At 40.0% G+C, this 26275-nt stretch overlaps 1 protein-coding gene across 5 annotated transcripts in view; it reads right to left on the bottom strand.

Moving 5' to 3' along the window:
• Window positions 1–7410: 7410 nt before the first annotated feature.
• Window positions 7411–26275, bottom strand: part of cpeb3 (cytoplasmic polyadenylation element binding protein 3) — a 48724-nt gene continuing 29859 nt past the window's right edge. For all 5 annotated transcript variants that reach the window (XM_080450218.1, XM_080450221.1, XM_080450222.1 and 2 more), the window contains 4 exons: window positions 17754–17872; window positions 16584–16698; window positions 15630–15811; window positions 7411–12104 (listed from right to left, as the gene is read on the bottom strand). In XM_080450218.1, coding sequence (XP_080306344.1) covers window positions 11877–12104; window positions 15630–15811; window positions 16584–16698; window positions 17754–17872 — 644 coding nt within the window. In that variant the 3' untranslated portion in view covers window positions 7411–11876. The remainder of the gene's footprint in view (window positions 12105–15629; window positions 15812–16583; window positions 16699–17753; window positions 17873–26275) is intronic.

Genomic DNA, 26275 nt, shown 5'->3' with positions numbered 1-26275 from the left:
TTTGAAGTATGTGTTGTTTTTTTTGTCCATGTACAGTAATTGTTTTGGGAAATCCCGAAGCAGTGGTTCTCAACCATTTCTGGATCAGGGTCCAACCTTGAAAGCGTTTGCGGCCTGACCACTTAACACCTGACCACTTAACACGGCTGCCGTGTTAAGTGGTCAGATGGGTGGGCCCGGCCGTCTGCATTTTCCGAGCATGTTTATTTTAATGATCAATCGATTGTTTCGGCTTGGATAATTGTAACCAACGTAGTATACTTTACGTTCCAATTTATCGGTATCACAATCGGGTACAGGTATCTTTTACATTATTAAAAAACTATTTATTATACCAAATGCAATATCCTCACGGACCACCATTGGGCCCTGGCTGCAGTAGGCCCACTGCAGTAGAGTGCACAGCATTGACAGTGCGATGCTCAAATCAGATTTTTGGCCTACTGGGGTCAGATTGGCTTTTAAGTAAAACAGTAAAAAAAAAAGGAAGCCATATGGATTTTTGCAAATGAGATTTTAACCTCATTCGTAGTTTGAAATGTGATTCAAGTCTGATTTGTCCCGAGTGTCTCAGTCACTCAGGACCCTAAAGCCTGATTTATATTTTATTGTACTACAGCTCGCCTAAAATAGTCTTTCTACAAGCCCACACATAGCACATTGCATATAGTGAGCTTTGCAGATCTGCTATTTTTGGCAAGCAACACCACATATGACAGCTTAAAGGAGTAGTTCACCCAAAAAATGACTTATTTTCTATCAATTGCACACCCCATGAAACCTTGAATCCATGGATTTATTTTTGTTTTTGTGGCATTCCTAAGCCAATAATTTGATTCCCATCTCCTAGCGGCTAATGTATCCGGTAGGAGACACAAAGTAGATGATTTGTGTCTCCTACCGGATACACACCTGGTCATCAAATTATTGGCTTAGGAATGCCACAAAAACAAAAATAAATCTATGAATTCAAGGCTTCATGGGGTGTGCAATTTATAGAAAATAAGTAATTGTTTGGGTGAACTCCTCCTTTAACATGTATGACAGTGAGAAATGCTTAAGCATTTCTCACGCCTGTGTATTGGGCCGATACCACAGCAACCGATGCAGATAAGTTGATGTCTGAAGGCAAATCAGATTTGCCTGCAGTCTGAGTAAAGCCAAATTGTCACCAGTTGTGCCAGTAGAGGGTGCGGCTGTACAATCGGGGGCCTATTACACGAAAGGAGAATTAAATAAGCCTGGATTTAAGTCAAATCCAGGTTTGACAAAGTCTGGTCCGTACAGCCTGGTTTATTCCGTTCCGTGAACGCCAGGCTGAAAAGGAGCGACTTTGTCGAGCTAGACCTTGTCAAGCCAGGCTGTGTCGAGCCAGGATCGTAAAGCCAGGCTTCACGTATTCCTATAAAAGACCATGAAAGTCGATAGCAGAATCCTTGAACTTGACCAATCATGGAATAAAAACAATATGCAAGTATAATCAATCAATCAATTCTTCAGCGGTGGTCTCTTCATGTTGTAGTTTAGTAATGAATGGCTCAAGCTGCTCTCAGACTCGGAGACCCTTTTATGCCAGGTGAGTACAGGTGATGGCCCAGACCCCCACCCCTGGCACTCCTGGTACCCCATGAAGACAAAGGCATACATTTGCATCACTATATAGGCGAGGGTCGCTCTGCTGAATGGATACGGTGGTGATTAGCTGCCTGCCCGCGTGAATGGACGAGGAGGCGGGCTAATGTTCCGACGGCCACTATTCTGTTTGGATTTTTTTCACTGCCTGTTTTTCAGTCAGTCTTTTACTTCCTTTTCTAGGGGAGGCGAGATTTTAGTTCCTGCCCCTACGGTGGGTACGCCACTGATAGCATCACAATCATTTTTAACCACTTAGCTTTGGCTATTCAAAAATAGCAGATCTACAAGCTCATAGCACGCGCCGAGTGCTGCGCTATGAGCTTGTAGATCTGCTATTTTAGAAAAATCTTGAAAATGTGTGCATATCTTTGAAATGTATATACATTTTTAAAGCGAACATTTTAACTCAAATCTTTGCTTCTGGGGGTCCCTGGCACAAAACATTTTCAGATGGGAGTCTGCGGCCAAATGTATATCAATTTAGGGGTCCTTACTCCTTGGCATGAAAAAGGTTGAAAACCACTGTTCTAAATGGCAGTGGTTCACAAACTTTTTAGCTCAAGAGTCTTGAGGCTTGGGTCCCGGCTCCCGGGGAGAAATTTCTCCCCGAAAGAATATATAATTCAGTTAGGCTTAAACATGAGGAGGAGTATAGTGAATATTGGAATTTTTGCTTACTAATCTACAATGTGATAGCCTATTATATGCGCCATGCATCCAACCAATATGTCTGAGTCTGTGCTCAGGAATGTGTCTAAAACAAAAAAAGTCTCCATGAATTCAAGGCTTCGTGGAAATTGTGTGTAATTGATAGAAAATTAGTATTTTTTGGGTGAACTATTCTTATAAGTGTCTTGTTCAGGGGCTTTGAAACATTGCTGAGGCCTGCCTGGAATAAAACCTGGGATGTTTGACTTGCCAGGCAGGCTCTCTAACCATTCAGCTATGGCCACATCATCAGCAGAGAGGCAGTTCTACTCTGTAACAGTAAAGGGGTTTCAGGTGAAAACAGCAAAATGAGGAATAATATAATAAAAGACTGTCTTGCTAAAAAAGCGTCATGTCTCTCATTTACTGTTACTTTTCAGCATAAACATTCTAAAATAGCAAAAACAGCAGATCGACAAAAAAAAAACAAGACTCGTGCAACATAATTTGGCAAGACACACCATCTCCGCTTTACTTCCCGTATCTGCATAGTCTCGCGTCTCGCGTAGCTATCTGCGTGAAGAGGGTGGGCGCCAACCTACTTCCGGTCTCCTAAAAAGGCGTCCGCCCACTTCACGCAGATAGCTACGCGAGACGCGAGACTATGCAGATACGGGAAGTAAACCGGAGATGGTGTGTCTTGCCGAATTTTGCTGCGCGAGTCTTGTTTTTTTTTTCCAGGACTTTCAAAAAGCGTTAAGCATTGGTTCTCAAAGTGGGGTCCGGGGACCCCCAGGGGTCCTTGGGGGGGTTCCAGGGGGTCCCCAGCAAAATGTTATTATTAGATATGGCTCTTTTATTGCTTTTAACTTTTTAATGGATCCTATGTAAGTAAAGCCTGATTAAAAAAACTCCCAAAATCCACCAGAATACTGGAAATTACATCTACTGTTAAAAATGTCCTGGGGGGGGGGGGACCCCCAGCGTGGTCAAGAGCTGGGAAAAAATATCCTGTTGTCGGACGGTCTGAGGTTGGCAGGTATGGGTAAGCCCCTTGAGATCATGCAGCATCTGGTTTTCAAGGGATTCCAAAATAATGAACCCTGATCATGAGTGGATGTATTAGCAGATTCAATCATTCTGTCAAGGTGAGAGGTGTTAACTTCAAACATCTATATCATCAGAAATGCCTGGTGGTGGTGCAAGAGAAAAGCTGAGGTGTATATATATATATGTCAGACATTTTTTATAATATACAAAAAAAGCTGTAATATATTATAAAACATCTAAAAACAATATGAACTATAGTGTTAACAGAGTGACAATGACATATCACATGAGTCATTGTGAAACAATTACTCACTCTATTTCAGTAATATAATTAAATTGATTATATCTTATTGTATTTATTTCATTTTATTTGAATGCAGGGTCATTAAAATGAGTCCATATACAAACATGTGTTGAATTAACTGAGGAAAAATTTGAAGAACAAGGCTCTGCTCTGGCTAAACTAATCTGGCAAGATAATTCAGCTTTCATGAAACCGATTCATCGCTAATCCTGGCTAAATTAAACCAGGATAGGTGTTAAATCCAGGCTTAATCCCTAATTCTGCTTTCGTGAAATAGGCCCCAGGAGTGAAGACAACTGGTATAGCCAAGCTCATATCACGACGCTGACCTTGTGATGCTTGCTTGGGCTCATTCAATACATAATGTCACTCCATACTAGTGTACTACTCTAAATGCCAAAGACAAATCAACTGCATACATTTAAGGAATTATCCTGGAGGTCATTAAATCTATTAATACAAAATGTAGGTAAATATTTGGACATCCTCATGATGGAAGCAATGAAAACTGATGAGATTTATCTGCATTTTTTGATGTATTTATCAGATGCATCGAAAGTCTGTCAAGACAATATGATTTGATTTAATGTGTATGGATAAATTCTGCACGTCCTGCGTTTTTTTATATTTATAAAAAAATGCAGTATCTTGATGTAATGTACAGTATACTGTGTATTTTTGGTGTAGGATTTAAATTGTATGAAGGTGAAAAGGAGCTACAAACTGGCCTGCAGGGCATCACTGCATCACTGAACAGCAGAATTAGTTGTCAAGGGCATAATGTAAGATAGTAGGTCAGCTCTTTTGAAAGATTCAGTCTGTATAATGTTATGTCACATTTCAGCATGAAGCGTTAGTGGATTAGTGTCTTTGCCGTAAGCAAGGTTACAACTTGCATGCTTATGTATTTGTGTTGTTGTTGCTTTTTAGCCCTTTTACTCCCCAATTTAGTTGTGCCAATTAATTCCTCCCGACACACATTTCTGCTGTTGCAACCTACTGGCTCAGCTGTGAGAAGCCCCCACTGGGAGGACGTAGACCAGGGGTCGGCAACCTTTTTGCCATGTTTTCATTTTCTTGATATGGTGTCATAATTAAACTTAATGTTAATATGGCACACTATCAAAACTATTTCCAAAACGATCAAACTATTTCCATCTGATTTTGATTGTCCATCAGCTACACATAACCTTTATTTTTTTCTTTAGACATTTCTTTCACATCAGGATGTAATGATCATTAGACTCAGAGCAATATAGCCTCACCTATCTCAGACTCCCTCCCAAGGCAGAGTTAGGTGTTTGAATGAATGCAGAATTATGTGCGGGATGTCATTTGTATATAGATGTGAGGGGACTTAATTTAACTGACTAAACCTTTTTTTTTAAAGAAAAAACCTCCCTCTCACACTTATGCGTCATGGTCAGTATCATGTTCAGTATCATGGTCATTATCATGTCAGTATAGTGTCAGTATCATGGTCATTATCATGTCAGTATCATGGTCAGTATCATGTTCAGTATCATGGTCATTATCATGTCAGTATAGTGTCAGTATCATGGTCATTATCATGTCAGTATCATGGTCAGTATCATGTTCAGTATCATGGTCATTATCATGTCAGTATCATGGTCATTATCATGTCAGTATCATGGTCAGTATCATGGTCATTATCATGTCAGTATAGTGTCAGTATCATGGTCATTATCATGTCAGTATCATGGTCAGTATCATGGTCATTATCATGTCAGTATAGCGTCAGTATAGTGTCAGTATCATGGTCATTATCATGTCAGTATCATGGTCAGTATCATGTCAGTATCATGGTCAGTATATACAGTATATCATGGTCATTATCATTATTCATCATGGTCAGGGTCATCATTATTAAGGGCGGCACCTCAGTGCCGCCCTTAAATAATGATTGCTTCCAGCACCCCACAAACTTCTCTGCATGCCCCCTGGGGGGCTGTACCTCCCCCATTGAGAAACACTAGAGTCTAGCGACTAGACGTTCAACTAAGCCGGATGCACCATAGTGGATTCGAACCCCCAGACTCCACAGTGGTGAGGTGCTCTATACCACTGCGCCACCCGAGCCATTTAATTGTGAAACTAGCAGTTTAAAGACTCCATAGGTGTATTTATGCCTAATTAATTTATGCTCTGCTGTACGATGGTAAAGTCAGTCGTTACGACAGTTTTGCGCACCTAAAATAGCGGACCTGCAGTCTCACAGCCACCAGAATTGAGATTCATCCACGACACACTGAGCTTTTATGTCTGCTATTTTGGTGTGCAACACCGTTATACAGCGAAGTAAAAATCTGTCTTAACTGTGACCTTATATGCATCTGCTAAGCACCTCACTGTAGGCAGCAGTCAGGGAGCACATAGAGGGGTGATGGAAGAGAGAGGCCATGCAAAACACCACAAGGTTTCACAGCGTCATACAACTACGTTTAATAAGATTTAGCTTATTAGTACAGAAAAAAAGGGAGGGAAAAAGTAAGGTGGGATCTACAAACTTTGAAGCAGTAGTAAGCATTAGCAGCATTGAGCTCCATGTTTTCAAATCACAGTTATACTGCAAAAGTTCAGACAAGTATAGGTCCAAGTCAACAATCTCAAAAGCCTCATCAAGATAGAACCATTATTCAAGTCAGGAATAAAAACGTAAAAAAATAATAATCACAGATGCCTTATTAAAAAAGTACATTTCAAAAGTAGTGGGTTGTCTGTGGAAAAACAAAATATCAAGCACATTGTCAATCTTTTTTTCCCCACCTATTTTGAGATCACAACGAGATGACAAGACCTACAGTGTTTACCTACCCAAAGAACTTCCATGAAGCAGTAGTGAATGTACAGTATACTATCCAATTCTAGAGTTACATGAAATTACATAGGTATATCTATAATAGAGTGGAATAAATAAGATGGCCGTCATCACCCAAATCATCTTCGCCTATTATTTTTCTACAACCAGGGAATATTGTCCCTTTCATCTGCACACATAGTTTTGTTGTTACAGTTATTGTAAGAGAATTTAAAAAAAATTTAATAAAAAAGCAAATAAATACTTTGTGGTGTACTGTACAGTATAATACTGACACAGGAAAGAGAAAAGTCTTGGGCTAGTTTAAATCAGGTTTGATATTAGCATCAACCTGTATAAAGTAATTGAAAAAGGCAAGATAGAAATGATGTTCTGCATTGGTGACTGTTAGACGAGCCACTGTAGAGGAAGTGATGGTTCACTATGAAACAAGGAATAATTGAATAAACATCTTCACACAAAAAAAGTACAGAAAACAAATTAGGCAAATTGGACATTTGGGAAACGAGAAAGCTAAAACGTTCAGACCAGTTCTACTTCTGGGTGATCTAGACCAGTCACACCAAACATGTCATCCGCCTTCTAGATTCAGCTGTACAGTGGATTGTAACACTTACATTCATACTTAAATACAATCACACTGGTGCACATGGTCCCTATGTTATAAGTGCAGGAACTAAACAGACTTGATTTGAGGACATGTTAATGGTTGAGGACTCTTATTCAGAAGTTGCTTTTTAATATTTCACATCTAAGGAAGTTGCAACATTTCTCTTGGCCACATTGTTAAAAGTTTATAATTGTTATCTACTGCACAAAATGGGGATGAATTATTGTGGCATTTGTGGTAATAGAAGTCATAGCATTTGTAGTAGCAGAAGCAATGTAAAATGTAATGTTCAGCTTCCACAATTATATCACAACATACTGCATATATGCTCCATTCTGCCATTTTATTGTATTGCCCATTCATGTGTTTACATTGCCAATCACTCAACATTACGAACCGCCATTGTGTTTTGTGTGTAGATTTTTTTGTCTGTAGATAATTTTCACACTAATGTCAGCAACATCAGCGAGTTAACACATAAAGCTTAGCGTTTCAAGAATCTAGACACTTTAGTAACATTACAAAGATTTTTTTTTTCAGCTTCAAAAAATGAAACAAAGTGAACAAACGAAAAAATAAACTTTTTAAAGAATTAGCATCATAAAATTAATTTATTCCAAGTAAAAATACAAAATAATATTAATGACATTGACCAGATATGAAAGTCTCCCCCAGAAATAACTATTAATGGTTGAGAAATAAGTCTGTAAAGAAAATACGAAATAAAAATGAAAATATGTAAATAGGTTTAAATTATTTACTTTTTTAGCAAAACCTTCTAAAAATAATGAAAATTTCTCAGTACAAAGGCTACATTACTACTGGAAGGTACTAGCAGGTAGAGTAGGTAAATACACAGTAGAAAATGATTTTAGTGAATCACAATGCTTGCAATGAAAATAATTCTGCAATAAAGATTTATGCCTCTTTTTCTTGTTTTCTTCTTTTTTACAAACAGTACAAACAGTATTGCACATTACAACAAAGAATCAAGGTTCTTAGCCTTAAAAAATGGGACTAATTCAAGTCTTGCGTGAAGAGAAGGCCACCATTTAATTGATGCACCTTGGGGGCTTTTGATCAAGTTACAGGTGAAACACTTGTGTATTTTTGTGTTTAAAAATAACATTCTTTTCCCTCTACCTCCAACAGTTCACCGACTCTCATAAGTCTCTATTTTTTTCTTTTCCTCCTCCAACGATGTCAGGCTAACAAATCAGGGTATGTTGCTTTTACAAAACAAAAGGAGCACACATACTTTTAGGAAACATAAAAAAGTTCTCTTAAAAAAATAATGAACAGAAGATCTCTTTCACAATTCTGGTCAGCATAGTAAATGATTGATTATAAATATACAAAAAACGAGGGAAGTATCTTCAGTTTCTTTCTAAGCACCTGATATTTCTAAAGATCTCTTTTGGAGAACACGGATGATATTGTTTTTCAGATCACTACCGCTTATGCCAATTTATGCTTCACAACAAGGTGTCACGCGCCTAAAATGGCAGATCTACAAGCTCCCAACGAGTCGCATCCAAGACACCTTGTGAGCTTGTAGGTCAGCTATTTTCGATGCGTGACAGTTGTGTGATGAAGTATGAATCAGGCTTTATTTGTTGGTTTTGGTGACACCGTGCCTTCACGGTATTTCGACTGGTTGGACGATCACTCTAACCTTCTCTGTAATAAAGTAGACTGTACTTTCTAACTACATCATTATATTAAAGTTATAAAGCTCTAGCTCCTTCAGTTGTTCTTTTTTCCAAAAATAAATTTTAAAATAAAAGCAAAATAAGCATGATAAAAAATAAAAATCAACCATCTGTTAAATCATTTCTCTCGAAGAATTAAATTAATATATATATTTTTTTCATCTGAATAAACTTACTTAGAAAATATCAATTTCTCTCCTAATATATTTCAAAATTGAGGTATTGCAAAAGATCATATCAGTCAGAAAGCACGCTTTTTCGTTTTTCTTTTCTTAATAACAAAAAGAATTGCTGACTGTCGAAAACTGTTCAGATACAAAGAGTAGTGCATAACAAATGTCTATCATAGAGAAGAAACAAACATAGAAAACCCATCTGGGTGGGGAAAGAAATGTCACAAAAACACCCAGAATTCACTTTCATAGGGTTACTCATTATTACTCATGGTTAGCCTCTTTTTTTTTGTCTTAGTAAAAAAGTATCTTCTGCTTAGTTTCAATTAGTTATCTTTTACAAGAAACAAACAAAACGTCTATCCTAAAGCAAACAGTTTGCGACTAAAACGAGAGAGGGACTGCGGGGTGCCATCACGGGACAATCACAGCTCACAGACAAGGGGGAAAACGACACACAAACTTGCAATGATGTAAGATCCAGTCGGATTGTCCATAAAACTGTTAAAACCAGTGTAACTTAGCCCCCCTTCCCCCAGTTCCACCGATCAAACCCAAGCCACCCCAACTTCAGCAGCCAATACTTAAGTTTCTAGGTATTGCATCCATAACTACCAAATGCCTCCCATCCCACCCGCATAGCCCAACCCTCCCGCAGTCCATTGAACTGCACCCTATACCATAGCCTTTTGATAAAAAAATATGTCCACCATTTTAGCAGGTCAATAATCTACTTCAAGCTTTGCAGGAAAAAAAAATCTGGATAAATATGGTAACCCAGCTAGCACGTCATGTTCTGGTAATGTTATTCCAACCTCCTAGCCATGTAGTGACAACGTGTGCAGGCTAAGAAGGAGCTCAGTTTGTCAACCTCAAGTCTCCAGTAGCTTCAATGTTCTGGTTTCCCATCTGGTCACTGCCTTCTTTCTTTATCAAAATTACTCCACAAAATGTATCTACCTTGCACCTTAGCCCCTCATGTGAGGCTTAATTATTAGCGCAGTCTCTTCTGTGGGTAGCTGTGTGTGTGTGTGTGTGTGTGTGGGTGGTTTGCTGAAGTTGAATACGTGAGCTCTTTGGTTATTTTGGGGAACATGAACTTGCGTTGTGAACTGTGGTTGATTCTTAATTAAGCTCACATTATTCTGTCTTATGTATGTGTTGGATCAGACTTTGTGCGCGTAGGCGTGTGTGTGTGTGTGTGTGTGTGTGTGTGTGTGTGTGTGTGTGTGTGTGTGTGTGTGTGTGTGTGAGAGAGAGAGAGAAACATACACTATCTGTGTAACGTTACGTGTGTCTATGTGTGTAAGAGGCTATGTTTGTACTGGTGCAAGTGTGTGTACAAGAGAACATATACGTGTGCATACACTATAGTTATGAAGTTTCACAGGACTTCTATGTCGGACATCAACGACAGTTAAAGCGAATCACAGTTCTAGGCATACTCGGACCTAACTACATACGGTATAAAAAATTGCACAATTATATCAACAATCACTGCAAAAACGTACTTCACCTATCATAGACAGTTTTAAATGGTAAATCCTACATTTAATTGGATTTATGATTATTACGTTTTCCCCCCCCCAATCTTCAGGATGTGTTGACCATCTTTTTAAATATTTTTTTCTTATGCAGAAACTATCTGCTCTGGCACCCAGCCCAGTGGTACCAGTGGGTCCAGCATCTCTCTGGAGCTGCTGCAACTGTAGCCTTTTTTTTTGTTTGTTTTTTACCCAGTATTTTCCTATTTCTGTCCAGTTTCCGTGCTAGTTTGTACATACATCTATAGAGTGTTGTGCAAACATGGGCAGAATTGAATAGTAGACATGATACTGAAATAATTCTATTGCATGCAGCAACCCGATTGAAATAAACATGCAGTTAGGGCAACCCAGCCCAGTCCCACCCTCCACCATGATAGCCATCATCATCTTAGGGGTGCGCCCCCCTCCCCCTATGATAGCTCGTCATCCTAAACACTGGGTGCTTCTCTAGCTTCATTGTTTTGTGTGTGTGTGTGTGTTTGTTTTTTACACCCTAGCCTGAATAAAGTACTTATGGTATCTGTTCATACCATGAATTTAGCAGCAAAGCTATTGCAGCATTACATTGACATAACACTAAAAAATAATGTTATTATAAAACATAAAGCCCTACAAATCAAAAGCAAAATAATCTGATTGCGCTTATGAGGTATTAATATCTTCAGAGTCAAAATTGAGAGTGAGTATAGCCGTGTTATTTTTACTCTGGGCGTTACTGGCCCACACTACTGGATAGTTGTTAGATCTTGCTACATCTTATGCCATCTATTTTACTTTTCTGTATGCATTAATTTTCATTTGCCTTTGGTAATTATTTTTTACTAGGGGCAATAGACCTAATTTTTTTTTCCTTTTCTTTTTTTGAAAATAAGTGCATGCTCCTTTTACACAAAATTTAAATTATCTATTTATAGACATAGATAAACAACAAATTTAAATATGGGTATGGTCCCACCTCTGTCTCATCAGGGTGGAGTCCAACAGGACGTAGTGAGCCACCCAGGCAACAGAACGGGGAGCTGAACATAACCAGGTGTTGAACATATACATACCATCCTGTGTGCGGTTAGTGAGATTTTGTGCCAAAGTGCAAATTCTAAGCTGATAGACTTTCGCAAATTCACTTAAATTTCCCCCTTTGTATTTTCAGAGAGGGGAACACTGTACAATGAGTTCAGCGCGAGTAAGAAAGTCCCATGTATTCGATGTCATCCTTTTTGCTTTTTCACAAGGTGGTAATGGGGAGCAGGCTGGAGTATGTGGGGGTGGGGGGTGCAGCGCTGTCCTGGGGGTGTTGGGATTGTGGGGGCCGGATGGGGGGCGGGTCCACCAGGACAGGGCTGACGCAACGACCCCTCTCAGCTCCAGCGGAAGGACACGTGTCGAGGGCGGTCGCCCCCCTCCTTCACCAGTGGCTTGTGGAACTCCCGGCCGGCCCGGGAGTGGATGCTGGCCCAGCAGTACTCGCAGTAGTACTGCAGGCAGGTGACGTTGGCACAGAAGAAGGGCGCAAACTTCCCCCCGCAACGGGCACCCTGGCACTCGTCGCACATCTGGTCGTCCAAGACGTACGGTTTCACCTCCACCTGTAGACAGAAACCAAAGAACGGAAGACAAGTCCTGGATTAGATGCGTTACAAATGGCCACCTTATTTGTCCCCATGCCTTCTTTGCGCCATTACCTTCACTATGGAATGCAAACTCGCTCCAATTTGTTTGTTTGTTTGTTTGTTTGTTTATTATCACTTACAATAACATTTAAAAAATGATACACAAAGATTCGGTAGAAATGTGAAGGAGAATGCCTAAAAACCCTCCAGGGGCTTGAGAAGTGGCATTCTCCGGGAATATTTGTACATTCATAGGATAAAATTAACATCAATGTGGAATATACACATCCATTACAGTTTAAACACTAATAGACATGTCATACAGATGAAGAAACAGAACGGAAAAGACCAAAATGGACACTGATTCAAAAAAAGAAAGAATCAGCAAAAACATATTACAACAATAAAAGTCAAGTGAACCAAAACATAAACCTCTAGGGAAAATGTTATTATATACTTATATAATTTGACAAAATGAAAAAAGGAATCACAGGGCTATCCCTGCAAATTTATTGTAGGATGCGGTATATTCTTGTCTAACGGTGAATTGATTGATGATTGAAACCTTTCAGTGCGTTGCGCGCGCACACACACACACACACACACACACACACACACACACACACACTCACATCTTCCCAGAAGGGGAGCACTACAGCTGAACCAGAACTCTGCTCAATACATCTGCAGCCCAGGCCAGACACAATGCATCCTTATTAACACGGAGGAGATATACTGGAAGGGAGAGCTACAGCATCACTCACCTTAACTAAACCTAGAAGATTTGAGATCACGTTATTAAATTGTCCATGGGATATTGGGGCATTATGTTTTAGCGTAAATTGTAGGTTATTCCATGAAAATGGCTCATCAAAACAGAAAGCAGAACTTCCCAGTTCAGACGAAACATGTGGAGCCTTAAGTGTGAGCCAGTCGTTTGAGTGGGTCTGGTAGGAGCTGTCCAATGTAACAGCAATGTAATGTAATTTCTCATCAGTGACCCTTAACCCATTCAATCCAGGAACGCATCTGTGTCATTTTAGATTTCTTCTCTGGCTATTAAAAAATAGCAGATCTACAAGCTCATAGCGCAGCACTCTTGTAGATCTGCTTTTTTCTTTTCTTTTTTTTTGAAAATGTGTGCAAATCTTTGAATATATGTATTTTTAAAAGCTAACATTTTGACTCAAATCTTTGCTTCTTAGGGGTTCCCTGGAACAAAGTATTTTGAAATGGGGGTCCGCGGCCAAAATACATAATACATTTTGGGGGTCCTTGACATGGTTTGAGAACTACTGATACATAGCAACATATGTTTTTTTTTCTCAAAAAAAACTGTTAGGATTTAGACATTTGTAGAATCCCCAGAAGCAAAGATTTGAGTTACAAATGTTTGCTTGAAAAAATATATATTCAAAGATATATAAACCATTATTTTATACTTCGGCTATTCAAAAATTGCAGATATACAAGCTCATAGCACGGCACTCGGTGCCGCACTATGAGCTTGTAGATCTGCTATTTTTGAATAGCCAAAGTATAAAATAGTGGTTAAAATCTAAAGTGACAGATACTTTCCCGTCTTAATGGGTTAAAAATAAAGTCATACATACATACATACTCACATACATCACCATAATCCGCAACGGACATAAAAAACTGCTTCTGAACTGAATTGAACAAGGCTAGAGTGGCGTTGCCGTGGAGAATGGAGAAGCCTCGGTGTGCGAGAAGGCGTGATTCATGCTGACCTCATTGCAGCAGCGTTTAAAAGGATTTCAAACTTCTCCACATTGGATATTGTCCTCAGCTCAATTCTACAACAACTATCGTGTTAACAGTGGTCTCAAAAATGTCACGGATCCCCCTATTAAATTAAGATTTGGATCCGCGACCAAATAGGGCCTATTTGGTCGCGGATCCAAATCTTAAAAGATTTTGTGCCATGGACCCCCAATAACAGAAGAATTGGGTTGTTAATTTCTTCTCTAAATTATTCAAGAATAGCAGATCTACAATAATAATAATAATAATTTCTGTGTACTCAAAGTCGCTTATAAAATTTAAATAGAAGTAAAAAAAAAGGGGGGGGAGCTTGTACATCGGCTATTTTTTAATAACCGAACTATAATGGATTTTGAAGCTATATTAACTAATTGTGCTGAAGACCTTCTGGAACCTCCTCAAGGACCCCGGGGGGTCCCCAGAACCCACTTTGAGAACCACTGGCGTGATATCCACTGTTCTAAGACACAGTCGGAGAGGAATGAAAGCCAGGCTATTAAATGCCGTTATCAAATGAATATATGAGGTCAGCCAATAATTGAGCAAGTGCAATCATTAAGGACAATTGAGAGCTAATAGAATGATCTTGAACTCTTGAATGTGTGAAGAGAGAACATTGGAAACATAAGTGGCGACATTAGATGCCATCGTTCTCCATCATGACCTCAGACCAAACCCAACCCTGTAGGAGGGGTACACAGCAAAGTTCGGAGTGATGTTTTAACTCTGAGTGTCAAAATGGACCCCTCCAAGCAGTCTCCTCCTTTATCTGTCTCACTCCATGCAATCTCTTCTCATCTCGCTGCTTGGAGACTGAGAGTTAATGAGATTCTGCAATGCAGAGATTGATTCCTCAGGCGTATTAATGGTAGGTGGTAAAGGGATATGCAAGACACATAACAGACACACGCTGGACGATATAATACAAATATGCCTAAAATTATTCATAACATTTTCTGCGTAAAAAAAACAAATTTAAGGTAATTTTTCAATATGTCCAAATCGTAGAAATCAGTTTAAAGTATTATTTTTGTATGACAATTGACATTACTAAATGGTGGACATCCCACTTTGCTGCTCTGTAAGGCACTTCCTTTACTGCATGATATAAATAGCTTGATTAGTCAGTCCAGTCAAAATAAAGACACCATAACCAGCCACTGAGGATAGATGGTGACAGCCCAAAGGAAGTTGGTGATGGGGGGTATGGAGGTGTGGGGGAGGCACGCAGCCCGCCCCTGCAGACACTAGGCCTGCTGGCTGACAACCAGTCTCGCTTGGCCGCACTACTACTGGCCGTCAGGCCCAGGCAAGCCAGCACAACCCAAGTGGATATACATTTATATAGGGAACTACTATAATTAAACCAGCCCAGTGTGTCTGCAACTTGAAACATCTGTCGGGACTCCAGCAGCCCAAAGCCCATGGTGATTACACACAGCCAGGCCTGGCCTACCGTTATTGTGGGCTGAGCCCAGTAAGCAGGCTGGAAACTGAGCTGTAATGAAAGCTCTGATACACGCGGGAGGAGGCTCGAGTGAGAGCTTCGGTCTACAGCATGCTGTAGGAATGACTGGGAAAACCTCAACCTTGGTCGAGACGTTGTTTCGCCGTTTTTAGGAACCCTCCCCCCCCCCATGCCAAACCCTCCCCTCTCCCTTAAGTGATTCCCCGGAGGGCGGGAATGCCGTTAAGGAAACGCACGAACTCGCTCACCCTCTTGTCGATGTCATTGTGCTGCAGCTGAACGAATCGGGCGCTGATGGCGGCGATGTAGCTCTGCTGATTGGAGAAGGCCACGCGGCCCGCCCCCTTCGGGTACTTGAGTTCTGGGTCGGTGTCGATTCCGGCGTAGCAAACGCCTCCGTACAGCCGGTCCATTATCATAGCCAGCTCCACTATAGGGGGACGAGACGGAAGGAGGAGGGGAAAGTAGAGCAACGTTAATGTGCCACAAGATATAAACCAGTCAACACTCTGAGATTTGTGATCCTCTCACACTACCTCCTGTTCTTGTTTTGTTTATACAATAAGTGGCACCAACTTCTAGTAGGATTTAGGGCTTTTGCAGGTCACAGTGTGTGTGTGGGGGGGGGGGGGGGGGGGGGTGTCTGCAGCATGGCACTATGCATCACACCACTCCATCAGTCTGCAGTACTGCACTATTCATTAGAACAGCCGTCTCCAAATGCTGATATAATTAGCAGGAGTCACATTGCAGACAAGCCGAGTGATGTTTATCTCTAGAACAGAAAGATTGAGCCATCTACCATACCATGAATACTTTAACATGACCACCGGTTTTGGCCGACTTCCTGGAAACCCAGGAGGGAAGGATTACATTCTCATGGGAAGAACTTTCATTACAGCCTCTGGGGCCTTCCACACGCTGGGCCAGTCGATCTTATGAAGCCATGTTAGAGGGTTTGAGCCGGGGTTCAAGGAGTTAACCTCTTGAACCCCAGCTATCCTATTCTGGGGAGGAACATTCACTAAAAGTAGCAAATCTACAATCTTACAACGCGTTGTGAGCTTGTAGATTTTGTATTTTCGAGATTTTGTGTAGATCGAAAAAATAATGCACAGAGAAAGTACAGCGCAACTCGGTGTGTTTTACTAAAGTATAGAGGGTTGTGGTAAAAATGTATCTGCTGGTACCAGTCCCCTTACCTGCACGCAGAGGCCGTGGTACCCCTCCCACGAAGATGGTTTTGCGGGGGTCCAGAGGCTGAGATCCATCCATCACAAAGTCACTATCACTGAGGTTCCAGGGGCGAATCTGGACCTGAACAGGAAAAGAGGCCAAAAACACTCCTCAGTTTACCAGATCCTGTGATTAAAAACTGCAAAAAAGTTACAAAATCTACAGATTCTTTCAGCGGTTCCGATTTGTTTGTTTGTTGTGTATTCGACACGGGTCCATTTTGACACTCTCAGAGATAAATCGACTCTCAGGATTGACATTCTGCACAACATTATGTAGGTCTTATAGCACTGGGAACATTATGTGGTCAACCTGTTCAGTATGTGCGCCCTACAATCATGTTAGCTTGACATCTAATGCAACTGTGACTGCCAGTCAAGGGCCCTTGAAAACTTCCTCCATTTTCACTGTACAGTTTGCCAGTGTTTGTATCTGTAGCTTATCTTTATTACAATAAATGCACAAAATCTCTGTACGTATCATATGTACAGAGATTTTGTGCATTTATTGTAAAAAAAAGATCTGTCCGTGTGTAGTTCGATTATCTCGAAAACCGGCCAACTAACCGACTTCAAACTCAGCACGCGCTTCGCCGATGACAGAGGGAGCCGAGAATCCAAGAAGTGGGATAGGCGGTTGTCCAGAGCCGCCAAATTGACTGATACCACAGATCCGACCGCGTTGCCCATATACAGTATGGTCATGCGCAATATGGGGCCGATCAACTTCAAACCCGGCGCACACATCGGCGAGGACTTGAGGGAGTGTGTTGCCCGGTGTCGAGTTGTTCGGATAGACGGTTGTCCAGAACCGCCGATCCAACCGTTATGCCCATATATGAGCATATACTGATGCCATCAGGGATCTCCATATATGGGCATAAAAGGGACAAGGACAGACAAGATGCAGAGATCTCCATATATGGGCACAAAAAGGGACACAGAGACGGGTACAACGGGTTCTCTGAGAACGGGTACAATGGGTATTTGATAACCAGATGGGGCATGCTTTCCCAATTTGCATCGTTCCCGAGTAGCATCTAGGAAAAGCAGTCAGTTTATGTGGACTGAGTTGCATGAAACAAATTCATAAAAAGCATAATCCTCACTTCATTTGACTAGAAATCTGCCACTCACAGGTTTGTCCTTGATGGTGGGGCTGGAAACACACAGGTAGAGTTTGCCGTCCTCCTCAATGCAGGCGTCGATCAGAGCCTGGACTGAGGTTTCCTCTTGAAACAGCAGGAAGGCATAGCCTGGCAGACAGACAAAGAGAAAAAAATGCATTTAGTGAAAAACAACCGCTATATTCATAGTAACGACTGTAAGAGTCACAAGCTTGTGACCGTGATGCTTTTATTTCTGTCCTCTAGACAAGAAGACACAAATAAATGCAATGTCTACATTATGGAAGTCATAATCTTATGACCCACGATGGGCATTTATTTCCTTCTGGAAATGATTCATAGATTAAAAGAATGCGCGCGCATGTGTGCGTGTGCATGTGTGTCTTCTCATGAGAACAAGACTTCAGGATCCTGCTTTTTCTTTTCTTGCTTGACTTGCCCCGCAAGCTTCCATGTGACACATGGTACACCCAGTACCTTGCAGCCTGCGCTGACACAGCAAACTGACTAACATAAAAAAAACAGAACCATGCAAAATTGAACAGCATAACACCCCCACATCTTTGCAAAAGTTGGGTCAGGTGGATATTAATGTAATGTCTCCGGCAGGGAAGGGGAGAGAGAGAATTATACGAGAGTCCCTGGGCACCATTAAAATATTTATCATCAGAAAAGAGAGACCTGTTCACGGTGGGGATCGCATAAATATTTTTCATTTTTGAAAAATGAAAACTAATTTGAAAGACTGCATTCATCACATTTCTCTACATAGTAGTAAGTAGGGGGTACTAAGCACAAAAAATGGCCAAATCGTTACGCGGCGGATAAAAGCATGAAATTTGATACAGATGTCCCTTGGGTCATCCTAAAACATCCTAGAAGGGGTGCCCAAAAAAATCTTAAACAGGAAGTGACTTATGGACAAAATTCAAAATGGCCACCTAAACTTTTGACCGTTGACTCAAAAGACACCAAAAGAATCTCCAAAAAGCATAAAATTTGGCACATATGTCCCTTGGGTCATCCTAAGACATCCTAGAAGGGGTGCCCAAAGGAATCTGAAACAGGAAGTGAGTTATTGACTAAATTGAAAATGGCCGCCTAGTGTTGTCGATTGACTCAAAAGACAACTAAAGAATCTCATAAAAGCATACAATTTGGCACACATGTCTTTTTGGTCATCCTAAGACATCCTAGAAGGGGTGCCCAAAGAAATCTTAAGCAGGAACTGAGTTATTGACAAAATTGAAAATGGCCGCCTACAGTGTTATCTATTGACTCAAAAGACAACTAAAGAATCTCATAAAAGCATACAATTTGGCATACATGTCCCTTGGGTCATCCCAAGACATCCCAGAAGGGGTTCCCAAAAAAACTTAAACAGGAAGTGAGTCATTGACAAAATTGAAAATGACCGCCTACAGTGTTGTCGATTGACTCAAAAGACAACTAAAGAATCTCATAATGGCATACATGTCCCTTGGGTCATCCTAAGACATCCTAAAAAGGGTGCCTGAAATTATCTGAAACAGGAAGTGAGTTATTGACTAAATTGAAAATGGCTGTGTACAGTCTTGACAGATGATGCAAAAGACACTCATAAAAAATAATCTCATAAAAGCATGACATTTGGTACAAATGTCCCTTAGGTGATCTGAATGCATCCTAAGGGGTGCCAAAAAAAGTTTGAATAGTCTCTCAATGGAAAACACCCCTCCCACACGGGCTGCACTGCTACAATATTCTCTACCATCTCCTGACAAATAAATTAAAGTCGCTGATTCGTGGACACCTTTATGGACACTCTTGCCAGAGGCTGCTTAAGTTTGTAGAGAACTCAAGTGTGGCTGCAAAGCTGAGCCCTTCTGTTCGAGAAAGTGTAGATGCCGGGATGCTGGGTTACCTTGCAGAGCATTATGCCAATGTGCTGGTAATTGCGAAATGGCACACATGAATACATGTAGTTACTAAACACTAATCACAAAAAAACAGTAATGATCAAGAAGAAAATACATGAGAAGATAGAGTGTAAAACAAGCAAGAAGATGTAGAGTGCAAAATAAATAAGATGCAGAGAGTAAAATAAGAATATGCAGAGTAAGATAAGATGCAGAGTAAAATAAATGAGAATATGCAGAGAGTTAGAAAAATAAAGAAGATTCAAAGAGTACAATAAAAAAAACTATGCAGAAAGTAAAATAAATAAGTGATGTAGAAATGAAAACAGAAGGTAGACTACAAAATACGGCAAGTTATGCACTGCATAACCTGTCGTATTGAGTCTGCATAATATGCAGACTGCCATGGTCAACTGTTTAAACAGCCATTTAGAATTTCTTCAACATGGTCCCTTCCTAAAAAGTTTAATAAACAAGCAAACAAATAAATAACCCCTTCTAGGATATATTAAGAAGCACTCAATGTACGTACCAAATTATACACTTTTATGACGTCCCCTTATGTTTTCTTTTGTGTCAACTGCTTTTAGGCGGTCACTTCCTGTTTAAAACCTTTTTGGGCACCCCTTGTAGGATGCGTTCAGATCACCCAAGGGACATTTGTACCACATTTCATGCTTTTATGAGATTCTGTAGGTATCTTGCATCATCTTTCAACACTGTAGGCGGCCATTTTCAATTTAGTCAATAACTCACTTCCTGTTTCAGATTATTTTTGGCACCCCTTCTAGGATGTGTTAGGATGACCCAAGGGACATATGTGCCAAATTGTATACTTTTTGAAGATTCTATAGGCTTTTTGAGTCAATCGCCAACACTGTAGGCGGCCATTTTCAATTTAGTCAATAACTCACTTCCTGTTGAAGACTTTTTTGGGCACCCCTTCTAGGATGTCTTAGGATGACCCAAGGGACATGTGTGACACATTTTATACTTTTTGGAGATTCTTTAGTTGTCTTTTGAGTCAATCGACAACACTAGGCGGCCATTTTCAATTTGGTCAATAACTCACTTCCTGTTTCAGATTTTTTTGGGCTCCCCTTCTAGGATGTCTTAGGATGACCCAAAGGACATGTGTGCCACATTTTATGCTTTTTGGAGATTATTTTGGTGTCTTTTGAGTCAACGGTCAACAGTTTAGGTGGCCATTTTGGATTTTGTCCATAACTCACTTCCTGTTTAAGATTTTTTTGGGCACCCCTTCTAGGATGTTTTAGGATGACCCAAGGGACATCTGTATCAAATTTCATGCTTTTATCCGCCGCGTAACGATTTTTCACTTAGTACCCCCTACTAACAGGGGGTTTTGGATAACAAATAAGGAAGTGATACATTTGGCTAGCCAAAATGAGCCAGTCAGTCAAACTTGGAGAACAGATGCATGAAACAAGACCAGAGAGAATGAAAATAAGGATTTTCACAGTTGCAGGGCAACAGATCCATATACTGTAGCAAAAATGCTATATCATATCACGGTGCACACACACACACATCTGAAGTGACGGTAGATTTTTCATATTGCTGTGATGACTGATGAGGCTAGCAGAACTCTGGCAACAACTTGTGGGCTCACGAGTGCTAAAGGAATATGAGCTGTGGAATCCATACATGTGTGCACATGTGCGCCTCAATTCGCCCTCGCACACTTGGAAAAAGAGGCCCGTCTCTCCAACTTCTGCTCACTTTGTTCAAAGCTTCCCGGGAGATTTTAGAATCCCTCTACTCTCTGTCACTTGCGTACTCACTCACACACACACATGCAACAAAGTGAAAATGGCAAAGAGGAATGTGCAACTGTCTTGTTGATCTCTCAGCATTCTGGAGTAGAACTACTACAGACAAGGGGAAAAGCCTGACTCGGCAGACCCAGCCAACTGTGGTATGTGGATATGTCTGAGAATGAACTATGAATGTGTCCAGACAATTTACAATTTAAGCAAATAAGCATTCAGCAGACGCTCTTATCCAGAGCGACTTACAAAGTTCAAGATCAGAGTAAACGATGGGGTAAATGATCAGAATGCCAATAAATCAACTATGAGCAACAAAGTAACTAGGATACTAGGTAAACATTAAACCTATGTAAGATACATCTAAACAACATCATGATATCTAGCATTTGTGGACAAGCAAACAGTATATGTCTAGTAATCAACATACAACATACGTCTACAAGGTATAAGTATCATCTATCAAAAATAGGCATGTCTCTCCCCATCTCTCTCTCCCCGTTTCCTGTCCATCTCCACTATACAGTACACTATAAATAAAGGCAGAAAAGCCTGGAAAAAAACTAAAAGGAAGTGATAAAGTACAAGGAAGGGGTGAGGAATAGTCTGAAGAGGTGAGTTTTCAGACTGCGGCAAAAAATGGGGAGAGAGTCTGCAGTCTTGACAGGGGGGGCGAGGGTCATTCAACAGCTTGGGAGCCAGTAGAGAGAAGAGTCTAGGATGCTTGAAGCGTTGGCCAAAAATGAAAGCAGGACAGAGAAGGAAAAAAAAAAAAGATAGAGCATCAAAGGATAAATAATAAAAAAAAAGCAGGTGTACAAGCATGCATGAAACAGATTCTGCTCTGAGGTGTGTGTGTGTGTGTGTGCGCGCTGTACTATATTCTACTACTTGTGGTAGAACTACTACTTGTGGCACAAGTAGTATAATTTGAGAAATAGAAATTGTGAGGACAAGGTTCCTGGTCACAAGAGAAATGGTTCTTTTATGGTTAAAAGATTTTTTAAAGTTAAGAGTTTACAATTAGGAGAAGGTTCAGGTTGAGTTTAGGAAAAGGATCAGGCATTCAGAGGTTAGGTTTAGAGGTTGACGGAGTCACAGTATGCCTGATTTATACGTAGTTGTGTGCTGGTGTCGACACGTTGTGAGCCTGTAGTTCAGCTATTTGTGGTGCGCTTCACCTTAGGTTTAGGGTTAAAAGAAATTGCCATCCTAAAATGTCACAAGTGTAGTAATAGAGTAAAATCTCAAAACTTTATAAAATTTTGCAAGAAATTAAGGTAAAAGAGGATAATACCAAAGAGAAATGGGAAAAAGAATTATCAATAACAATTTTGGAAGATTATTGGAAAGAAGCATGCAAAATAATTTTTAAGACGACACAATCAAAGTTTTGGAAAGAATTTGCTTGGAAAATTAATATGAGGATTTTTTTAACACCCAAAATGTTATTAAAATATAGACCAGCAGGCAGTGCTGAATGCTGGAGGAAATGTGCAGAACTGGAAGCAAATCATACACACATTTTCTATTCGTGCCCAAAATTGAAAATGTTTTGGGAGATAGTGAAAACAAATATAATAAATACATTTTCCTTAAGAAAACCTATACACCCAATCAATATTTTATTAGGTATTATTCCATTAGAAATACACAGGGAGGGAGATAGATATCTGTATACAATACTACGTATCGCTGCCTTAAAACAAATCACACGGAAATGGCTGCATTGTAAACCCACCATCTATTAATAATTGGAAAATAACAGTTGAAAATATTAAAGAGATGGAAAGAATTACTTACAAAATGAGAAACCGTGGAGATGAATTTGAAAGAAACTGGAGTAAATGGGACCCAGAAATACATGATGGGTAAAAGTGGATTTGGGAGTACCACAGGAAAGCTATCCCCCCCCCCCTCCCTCTCTCTTCTTTTGTCCTCTTTTTCCTTTATTCTCTTATTTTACCTTTTTTATTTTACCTTTTTTGTATACATTTTTTTTGTTGGTATATGTAATTTAAAAAATTTAAAAAATGATGCAGGATGAATTAAAGTAAGTAAGTAAGTAAAGAACTTGTAGATAAATGAAATCAATAACATGGAATGTAATGTACGAACCTGCAATAAAGTATTAAAAAAAAAAAAAAAGAAAAAGTGTAGTAATACAAACTTGTGTTTGTGTGCCTCTCTGCGTGGTATGTGTCACACGTCACAGTGATGTGAGAGGCTTCTAGAGCTAACGCTTCCACACACGTACTATAACTCTCCAGAATCTGCTTGTTCATGTGAGGAAGTTTCTATCAAAGGTCAATTACATATGGAATGTTTTGCTCCAAAATCAAGATTCCGCATTTGAAGCACAAAATAAAAAAGGAGACACTATTATTGCTGACGTGAACATAAAACTATCATGATACACAGTAAAGTCCAGAGAGTTTATTTAAGCCTGTTAGAGTTCAATTAACACTCAGAATTTTGCGGAAGATTGTGCAGGAGCAATAAGACTGATGCAGACAAAAGTCTGCACTCACAAGCTTAGCCATTTTGATGATTTATTAAAGTGCACAGCAGTAGTCCGAGACATGCTGCAGCCTAAAGCCTTCGTCAGTGTGTAAATGTGCTCATCCCCGACTACGGCTGTGCACTTTAATAAATTATTGGAAAGCGTAGGGTTGTGAGTGCCGACTACTGTTTTTATCTGCATGTTTTGGAGTGTGCACCTGTTACATTACATAAGACTTTGGAGTGGAGCGGCTTACAAAAGGTATGATTACAAAGACAGGTTTATTTTTTCTCTCTTTTTAAAAATAATGTATGAATTTAGGTTCTACAAGTTCAACCACATCTAACATTTTTATTTTATTTAAAAAGGTAGGGTAAGTGATTTTTTCGTTTTGTTAAAAAGGTTAAAGTACTATATTCTGATAGTAATCATTGCTACAGAGCGTTTGTTCGGTCACAGGGGTCTCTCCAGCTCTTTAGTAAACAGAATATAGTAAATTTTCAGGTAGGTGACAAAGTTTAAGCCAATCATTTCATAAAGAGCTGGAGAGACCTGGGAGACTCCTTTTACTGAACAAACACTCTATAGCAACGAGTAGGCCTACTATCAGAATATAGAGCTATTTAACACTTATTTTAACAAAAGTAAAACACTTACCCTACCTTTAACTTTTTTATTCTCATCTATCTTGGTTTGGTTCTTGACTATTAAGGGCTGTACACACCAAGCACGATAACAATAACTACACATTTATTATATCGTTCACCATCATCTTTATTATAGTAGTGGCCATCCACCTGAGTTAGAACAATTTGTAAAACTATATAGTTATAATTATAGTGCTTGGTGTGAACAGACCTGTACCTCTCCTATGTTTAATTCTCAGCGCTGTTGCTGCTATGACACCTGAATTACCGGCCGGGGATCAATGTGATTATCACGTTTCAATACAATGTTGTTCCCGACGCCCAGAAATGTATAGTATTTTTAAGTATTTCACCACACAATACAAGGAGATAGCATGTGAAAACGTTTTTTAAAAGAGGCCCTGACAGGAAAAGATAACATGAGGAAATACTAAAATATATAATAAGAGAGACATGTTTGGAATTCAACACATCTTCACCATCACCACAAAAAACAACAAACTAACCAGACACAGTGAGTGTTAATGAAACACTTACCAAGTAGACCACATTACCACACTTTAAAGATTACAGGCCGCAACCACCCAGCTGCCTCATGAAACCTCTCAAGTTCTTCAACTGTTGTGTTGGAACATAACATGGCAAAAAAAAAGGCTCAGAAGGGACCAAACATAATTTAGAAAATATTTTTGGAAATTCTGGATTTTCTGAATACTCTTCTGTAATTACTTCACAGTATAGTACAAAATAATTTCAGCCTAGAAGGCAGAACTAATTTCAAAGAACCACTTTAAATTACAAAATCATTTCTGCCCTTCTGCTATTGGCTAACACAGAGCCAACTCTTTCACAAACCTGCCTCAGGAAATGAGGCTGGTGTACATCCTCATTATACTGATCGATATGCCTAACTATCTTACGGTATAGTCTCCCCCCCCCCCCCCCATTTCCCTCTGGTTACTAGATTACATAAAAGACGGTTTGTCATTGGGGAGAAGTTAACGTCCCTGTACGTCTGTAAAAATTGCAGAGACTCAAAAAAAAAGAGACTGAGCCAGCCACACAGTCTGAGAAAGGGAACAACGTGTTCTTCTACTAGACAGCAAAATCCAGAGTGTTAAATTGTTAAATTGAAGTTGACATAAATCAACTTGAAATGATGGCATTGCTCATACATTTCAATGCACTACTCACATCTTGCCAATTCAAAAAAGTTCTGCAAGGCAACATAAACTGCCCAGAACCTGGGAGTGATACTTCCTGGACAACATTGCAGCTCCTGCAGGTTTGCACTTTGAAACATCTGGAGGATCAGACCCTTCCTCATCAACAAGTCTACCCAATTCCTTATCTAAAGGCTAATGTCAGTTATGTCCAGGCTCAACTGCTGCAACTATTCTCATTTCAGTTCTGCTTGCATAGGCTACTCTCTCCAACCTCTACAACTAATCCAGAATGCTGCAGCACCACAACGTCTACGTCTCTCAACTTCTGCGCTCCCAACACTGGTGATGACCTACAAGGAGGCCATGGCCATCACCCCCTACCTGCAGGATATGATCTAGCCCTTCAGACCTTCCCACATACTATGAAGATCAGCAAACAGAGGACGTCTGCTTGTCCCATGACACCATCAGACTGTGCTACAAGTAATGTCCAACATATATAGTACAAGATATAATACACGGGTCATT

This window comes from Gymnoscopelus braueri (assembly GCF_963280865.1).
Source record: "Gymnoscopelus braueri genome assembly, chromosome: 14".
NCBI classification, from domain to species: Eukaryota; Metazoa; Chordata; class Actinopteri; order Myctophiformes; family Myctophidae; genus Gymnoscopelus; species Gymnoscopelus braueri.
This window is presented reverse-complemented; position numbering and strand designations above follow the sequence as displayed.